The following is an 8633-nucleotide window of genomic DNA, read 5'->3' as shown; positions in this document are numbered from 1 at the left end:
AATCAACAAATAACAAGTGCTGGCGAGGATGCGGAGAAAAGGAACCCTTGTACATTGTTGGTGGGAATGCAGACTGGTGCAGCCACTGTGGAGAACAGTATGGAGTTTCCTCAAAAAACTAAAAGTGAAACTCCCATTTGACCCAGTGATCCCACTTCTGGGAATATATCCCAAGAAACTAGAAACACCAATGAGAAAGGATATATGCACCCCTATGTTCACAGCAGCACAATTCACCATAGCTAAGATCTGGAAACAGCCTAAGTGCCCATCAGCAAATGAGTGGATTAGAAAGCTGTGGTACATCTACACAATGGAATACAATGCTGCTATGAAAAAGAATGAACTCTTACCATTTGCAACAGTGTGGATGGAACTGGAGAGCATTATGATAAGTGAACTAAGCCAGTCAGAGAAAGATAAATATCACATGATCTCAATCATTTGTGGAATATAATGAACAACATAAACTGGTGAACAAAAGCAGATCCAGAGACAGACAGCATGGATCAGACCATCAAACCTCAGAGGGAAGATAGGGGAGGGTGGTGGTAAGGGGGAGAGATCAACCGAAAGACTCGAATGCATGCATATAAACCTAACCAATGGACACAGACACCTGGCAGGTGAGGGTATGAAGGGGCGGGGGGGGGGACAATGGAGTGATAAGTACACCTATATAATACCTTAATCAATAAAGAAAAAAGAAATTCCAAAATAAAATAAAAATAAATTAATTAATGTAATTATTTATATTCTAGTGATCTTTATGTATGTTCCTATAATCCATTATTGAAAATATTGATATAAAAGCTAATTGTGTAAAAACTTTGAAAGCATACAATTTGCCATGCTCAATGGAGATATATTTTATTCTTTAAAATTGCTATTAAACATATTTGTTTGTCAAATATATGTTGACAGAATGTGATTAGATTTGGTGTGGTGAGGACACAGTGAAATAGAAAGATGATTAATTATAAAATTATACATATGGAACTTACATAATGTTATTAACTAATGATACCACAATAAATTTAATTTAAAAAGAAGAATGTGTTTTGGGTACTGTACAGGTTTGTATAGTTCCCTTCAAAAATTCATGTTCACCTGGAATCTGTAGATAAGACCTTATTTGTAATAGGATCTTTGCAGATGTCTTCAAGTTCAGATGATAGCTCATATATTAAAGCAATTTATTTAAAGTTAAATAAATTAAAATTTAAGCATGTATCTTTATTTTATAATAGGTTCTCTATAATGTATAATTTTAAATAATATCAAGTCCTACAGATAAACATATAAACACTATTGTGACAATGTTTGTAATTCAACCTCATGCTTATGGCACATTATTCAAGTTCTAGATTTTGATTTTTAGTAAAACAATATATTTTGAGTTTAAACAGCCATTATGCTTTAACTAGAGGCCCAATGCATTATATCTGTGCACAGGCTGGGGGGTCCCTTAAGCCCAGCCTGCACCCTCTTTAATCTGGGACCCCTCAGGGGATGTCCAACTGATGGTTTAGGACCGATACCAGGGATTGCTCCTAAACCAGCAGTCAGACATTCCTCTCACAATCCGGAACTGCTGGCTCCTAACTGCTCACCTGCCTGCCTGCCTGCTCGCCCCTAACTGCATGTATATAAGCCTAACCAATGGACACAGACCCCTGCCAGCCTGATCACCCCTAACTGCCTCTGCCTACTGGCCAGATCACCCCTAACTGCCCCCCCTGCAATCCTGGTTGCCCCCCTCCCCGCCAGTCTGGTCACACTTAACTGCCACACCACCGGTCTGGTCTCCCTTTACTGCCCCCCCCCCCCACCAGCCTGGTCTCCTCCAACTGCCCCCCTCTGCCAGCCTGGTTGCCCCTAACTGCCCCCCGCTGTCTTGGTCACCCCTTACTGACCCCCCTTGCTGGCCTGGTCTCTCCTAACTGTCCCTTCGCTGGCCTGGTCACCCCCAACTGCACCCCCGCCAGCCTGGTCACTCTTTACTGCCCGCCTCCCTGCCAGCCTGGTTGCCCCCAACTGCCCACCCCCACTGGCCTGGTCACCCCCAACTGCCCCCCCTGCCAGCCTGGTCACCCCAATTTCCCCCCTTGCTAGCCTGGTCATCCCACACAGCCTGCTGTTCAGTCATTTGGTCGTCCCTCACTAACCCCCCTGCTGGCCTTGTTGCCCCACACAGCCTGCTCTTCATTACTTTTACTGTGACAGTGTCCCAGACAATTTGCATATTCCCATATTATTAGCATAGATAGTCTCTACTTCAGTATGAATTCTGTATTGCTTAACCATATACATTGAATAACTTCGTTTGTCTCCCAAAGAAACAGTAAAAATAACCTTAAAATCTTTGTTCAGAGAGTTTCTAGCATTTAAGATCATTAAATAACCACAATTTCTATTTATTTTAAACTATTTCATGAAACAAAATGTTTTATGAAACTCACAGAGTAAGTAAAATCTAGCTATGTCTCAAATAATGAATGTACCATAAATGGGATATTACAAATGTCTTCCAAGATCAAAGCAGTGAAAAATAAGATGATGCCGAGGGAGAATATACGTCATATTACACAGGAAAAAGGAAATCTGGGATTTTGAAAATACTATAAAGTAGAATTCTCACACTTTTCTGTAAGAACTAAAAATTATGCAAAGAGGTCAATGGGGGGAAAAGAAGACACATGTAATACTTTCAACAATAAAGAATTTTTTTAAATGAAAAAAATAAATTATGCAAAGAGCTGTCTTTATCATCTCTGAATTCTCAGAAACTAAGCTTGAGGGCAACACATAAAAAAGATCCAACAAATAATTTTTAATGAATATATGATCATGATTCTAATCATGATCAGGTTTTATATGTTATCATTCAGTGGAAAGTTGTAAAACATTAAAGACAATCTGACACCTCTGATTGTGAAGAATGGAAACCTCAGCCTCTTTCTTAAACATCACAATGACTGATTAATGTTTTCCCTACGATTAGAGAAAATCCCGCTTGTTCACATTCTAGGTGTTGCCATTTAGAAATTGCTAATGTCCGTTTCATTGTTATTAAGTTTTTTCTTATGAAATTATTGGTCATTAAGAAAATACAAATCCTTCTATATATATTTTTTTGCTCTGATTTGAGGCTACCAGCACTTAAATATTCTATTCTAAATTGTGTAGCAATTCAGACTACTGCTTAATGCTTGGTGTCTTGAGACACCATCTCTGTGGTGCCTTTTGTTTATTCATCAACCGATCCCCTGTGTCCATTGTAAGGGGAGCCGATAAAATATGGACAGCCCAAATAACATTATTTCTGTACAAAAGATCACATCATCTTGCCCACCAAGCTTGGAAGAAAATGACATAAGTACTCACTGCAACTACAGCTTATTTCACGTATCAAGATCATATTTCTCTAAGTGGTGTAGGTAGAAAATTCTGGCACCCTAGATCCTTAGAGAAATTTGGATTTGTATATAGAAATGGGTTGATGTATGCCCTCTTTTGTTAATATTGTAGGGGAGCTCTTGGAATTATTTTTTATTATCAACATTTTGGATATTTGGTTAGAAACCAAATGACAGAGATGAAGCATCACAAAGGCTTTTGGAAAATCCCAGCACACCAATGTTTAAACAAGTCAGAGAGGCGTGTAAAGGGCACTGACACATATCAGTCATATTCACCAAAAACGTAAGTGCGCCTTTGATAGTTTCTTTCAGGAATATATTTTTGCCTCAAAAGTGTATACTAGTATTTATGCTTTTTAAAAGCAATCTGACGTATGTACAACACTATGTAAAAAGAAACTCAACCTCTCAAATTTTACAAAATATATAAATGAAGCAAATTTTAAAATACTATAGTTTACTCATTACATGCAACATTATTATTCATTGTGACAATATTTCGTGATTAATAACACTACATGATTTTTGTGTTCTTATCTAGATATCTTCTAATACCATTTTAAAAATAAATCCAAGCCCACTGATGTGGCTCAGTGGTTGAGCATCGACCTGTGAACCAGGACGTCATGGTTTGATTTTGGTCAGGGCACATGCCCGGGTGGGGGTTCAACCTCCAGTCGGGGGGTTCAGGGGCAGCCTATCAATGATTCTCTTTCATCATTGATGTTTCTATATGTCTCTTCCTATCTGAAATAAATTAAATAAATAAAAATATATTTAGAAAATAATGATACATTCAAGAACACCATGTAATCATTTTTGTACAAGATTCCAGAAACTTTATTTAATGTGCTTAAAGAGAAGCATATAAAGGGAAAAGACAGAAACGATGCACAAAGAGAATTAATGTTTGAAAGTGGGAATGTATCCATCCCTAAATTTTATAGATAAAATTTTGAATAAGTTCATTAACATATTAAGTTAAATGGCTAAGCCTGAGAAAATATTATTCCTTTTAAAAGCTCTGAAACGCACGAAGAACATAGAAAACAAACAAGTCATACAGACTTAGGCAGACTGTCTAAACATTTAAGTACTTTTAAAAATGATCTTAGATAACAACACATCTAAAGCTTTTATGGAAAATAATAACTTCAAACAGGAAAAATAATTAAGCAAATCTTGTATAAGATCAAGAATTATCACTTGTTCCACTCTTCCTCAGTTACCTGTAAACTGCCCATTCTCACTTCTGAAATCTAATACCCTATTCCCCACCTTTCTCCTTTGTCCAAAAATGTCTTATATATCTATTGTTGCCTCATTGTCTTGGGAATTTTTATGGAATTATCAATGTCTATGTGAATACCCCATGCACATGTATTAAAATATAATTAAACATAATTATCTTGAAACCATACATGAAATAAAAAAGAAAAAAGTAATCATCTTTGCCTCCCCAAAACTTAACTTTAATATTGAGCTATTACCTTTTTTCATTTTTGGTCTTCTCAAAAAATAATAGGCAACATTGTGGGAGAGTTCTAAATCATTTTAGAAATAAGAACACTTGAGGTTTACAAAAATAAAATTAAGACAAGTAAAGGTCCTGCTTTAATATCAGGAGCAGACTCAGGATAGGTAGATGGTGAATAAAAATACACTCAAGAATATAATTGCAATCTTACAAAAGACCATTAAACAGATTATTAACTAGAATTAGAATACCTTGCCATGCCAGATATTGGAATACATTGGGTACCCTCCCATTCATTAAATACCTCTGTATACTATTATCAGAAACACATTACTGTACCAGGTGGGCAACTTAGTTGTCTCTGTAGATTGTAAGTTTGAACAGAAAAAGAAAAAAATGCTTATTTAAGATAGTACAGTTAAAAAAAGTATGCCCTCGCCAGTTTGCTCAGTGGGTAAAGCGTTGGACCACAGACTGAAGCGTCCCAGGTTTGATTCCAGTCAAGAGCACGTACTTGGGTTGCAGGCTCAATCCCCAGCTCTGGCCGGAGTGCATGCATGAGGCAACCAATCTATATGTCTCTCACATCAATATTTCTCTCTGTGTGTCTCTCCCTCTCCTTTCTACTCTTTCTAAAAAATAAAATAAAATCAATGAAAAAATGTCCTTGGGTGAGGATTAACAACAACAACAAAAAAGTTTATAGAGGGCAACAAAAAATATATATCTTCAACAACTATTGTGGTACGGTAAGGAAACTTCCAAGAGTTTTATTTGAGTAGGTAATAACCTCTTATTTTATTGTTTTCAGGAATATATCAAAATAGTCAGAGGACAAAGATGTATACTGAAATGTGTAACAATACAATGAAGAAAATATAGGAATAATGAATTAATATATGCCATAATACATGAAAGAATTTTTAAAGTATTTTGTTACTATGTACTACAAAATCATTTTTCTCTAAAAGAAAAAGGCAGCAATGAGTTTTTTAAAAAGTGTATATGCATGTGTGTGCTTCTTTGTTGGTGTCATGACTTTCTTATTTCTTCATCTATTTTACAGCTAAAACTAAGAATGTCATTGAGAAGCAGGAACACAATGAGAAATTACACAGAAGTAACAGAGTTTATTCTTCTTGGATTGACAAGTGACCCACAGTGGCAGGTTGTACTTTTCATGTTTCTCCTTGCTAACTACATGCTCAGTGTGGCTGGGAACCTGGTCATTATTGCTCTCACCCTTTCAGACCCCCATCTGCAGACTCCAATGTACTTCTTCCTTCGAAATTTCTCAGTCCTGGAAATATTATTTACATCAGTCTGCATTCCCAGATTCCTTGTCAGTATTGTGACGGGGGACAGAACCATTTCCTATAACGGATGTGTGACTCAGCTATTCTTTTATATTTTATTTGGGGTGGCCGAATTTTACTTTCTAGCTGCCATGTCCTATGACCGCTATGTGGCCATCTGCAAACCTCTACATTACACCGCCATCATGAGCACCAAAGTTTGTATGCTTCTTGTCTTTAGCTCCTGGTTTATAGGATTGCTGATCATCTGTCCACCAATAATTCTGATACTGCAGTTGGACTTCTGTGCCTCCAATGTAATTGATCATTTCCTCTGTGACTCTTCTCCCATTCTGCAGCTTTCTTGCACAAACACTCGCTTTCTAGAATTCATGGCATTTTGTTTAGCTGTTGTAACAATCATGGTCTCCTTAACACTAGTTACTCTCTCCTACACATTTATCATCGGGACAATTCTGAGAATTCCTTCCATGAGCCAAAGGAAAAAAGCTTTTTCCACTTGTTCCTCCCACATGATAGTTGTCACCCTGTCTTATGGTAGCTGCATTTTCATGTACATTAAACCTTCTGCAAGGGAGAGGGTGGCTTTAAGCAAAGGAGTAGCTATGCTCAATACCTCAGTGGCTCCTCTCTTGAATCCTTTCATATATACACTCAGAAATCAGCAAGTGAAGCAAGCCTTCAAGAACATGGTCCTGAGAATCGCCTTTTCTTCAAATAAATAAAAGTGATTGTGTGATATGTACCCCTGAAAGCAAAGCTGAATTAAAATTCTCTGCTCTTCTCTAGATAAATGCTTCAAACACCTAAATTCCTCCTTTTAGGCGGATATGCTTACGTACCATCAGTGCCTAAAAGCGAGGTCCTAAGTCTTTAAAGTTATATAGGTGACGGTAAATCTCTCACCGCTGTAATAAAATTTTAGATAAAGTAATAATCTCCAATGTTTCTCACAGTAAGGTAGATTATAAATTCATTAAAAACATTTAAAAATTGCTATCATATAGGAAACTTATTAAAACCTCATACAAATATAAAACTTATGTGAAATAAATAAAAATATGAGCATTAATTGATATCTCTCCAATGTTTTCTTCTGTTCCTGAGAACAGAAGATTAAAAGAATTATTAAAATGTCTACATGAATTTATCAATGAGATATAGTTAAAACATTAGAAAAATTAAAATGAAATTAAATAAATATGCTGTCAAATATATCATATTTGCAATTGAAAATGAGGTTGTATTGATTTTTGTATTTGTTTTCCTAGAAAAAAAACAGTGAATTTCCAGTGTAATAGAGGAAACAGAATTTGCCTTTTGTTTCCCTTTGATAATAGTTCCTAAAATAATAGATTATTTAACTAAAGATATCCTTATACCTGCCAATCATGTTTAAAAAAAACTGTGGTCTCTAAAGGCAAATTAAGTTATCTTGATAAAATTCACTTTATATTCAGACTCTTTCAAATATTACAAAAAATAGTCTTTTCTATTGACATGAAGAAAACGAGAAACTCAGAACCCAAAGGTGTGAGATACTGACTCCAGGGAGTATCCTAGAAATGATAATATGTAAATTACTTATGACTTAGGTTTGTTTTGTTTTGTTTATTAACAAATCTACAATACTATCTTTATCTTTTCATTGTCTTTTTCACAGATTGTTCTATCTCCCTCTCTCATATCTGAGAAAATGACTCTTGGAGGACTTTGAGAACTGTAAAAAATATGTTCACATCTAGTTCCTATAGTTGATGAGTCCCTTGACTCTAATAAATTACTAAAACAAATGGTTATCTTGGGATAGTAGTTATAATTCTAACTAGATATAGGGTAACTGAATTTGACTTCTTGATTTGCAGCTTGGACTGATTTATACATTAACATAAAAAATTCTATGTATTTTGCAAGTCCACAATAGAAATGTCCTCTCTTATTGCTCATAGACAAGAATGTCCTTAAGCATGCACCTCTTTTTGACCATTGTACTTGCAAGGAATTAGTTACATTTTTTTTTCAAACATACATAGCATAATACTACTACAAAATGAAAATTAAAACCAATTGATTATGTATTGTTTATTAGAGTTATCCTATATAATAAAAGATAAATATGGTAATTAGCCATACCTCCGCTCCTCTTCCCATTGGCTAATCAGGGAGACATGCAAATTAACTGCCAGCCAAGATGGTGGCCGACAGCCAGGCAGCTTGAAGCGAAATGAGGCTTGCTTGCTTCAATGATGGAGGACTCCAATGTTCCCCACCTGCCTTGCCGGCCTCTGAGCTTGCAGTTTGAAACATTGTTACAAATATAGAATAAAAGTTTAGTAATATTATTGCAAATTTGAAATTCATTAACTCATATTCCCAAGGCTCATTCCTCAAATTCTGGATATTACAGAATGCTCTCAA

At 35.9% G+C, this 8633-nt stretch overlaps 1 protein-coding gene across 1 annotated transcript; it reads left to right on the top strand.

Annotated features, from left to right (window-relative positions):
* Window positions 1-6001: 6001 nt before the first annotated feature.
* Window positions 6002-6940, top strand: LOC308513084 (olfactory receptor 6C75-like; the record flags this gene model as incomplete). Its single annotated transcript, XM_081082881.1, has 1 exon — window positions 6002-6940. One exon carries the CDS (start codon window positions 6002-6004, stop codon window positions 6938-6940), a length of 939 nt encoding a protein of 312 aa, XP_080939007.1.
* Between the last annotated feature and the right edge of the window lie 1693 nt (window positions 6941-8633).

The sequence above is a fragment of the Myotis nattereri genome, assembly GCF_964212035.1.
Source record: "Myotis nattereri genome assembly, chromosome: 2".
Lineage (NCBI taxonomy): Eukaryota > Metazoa > Chordata > Mammalia > Chiroptera > Vespertilionidae > Myotis > Myotis nattereri.
Note: the sequence above shows the minus strand (reverse complement) of the source record. Positions and strands in the feature narration are given on the sequence as shown.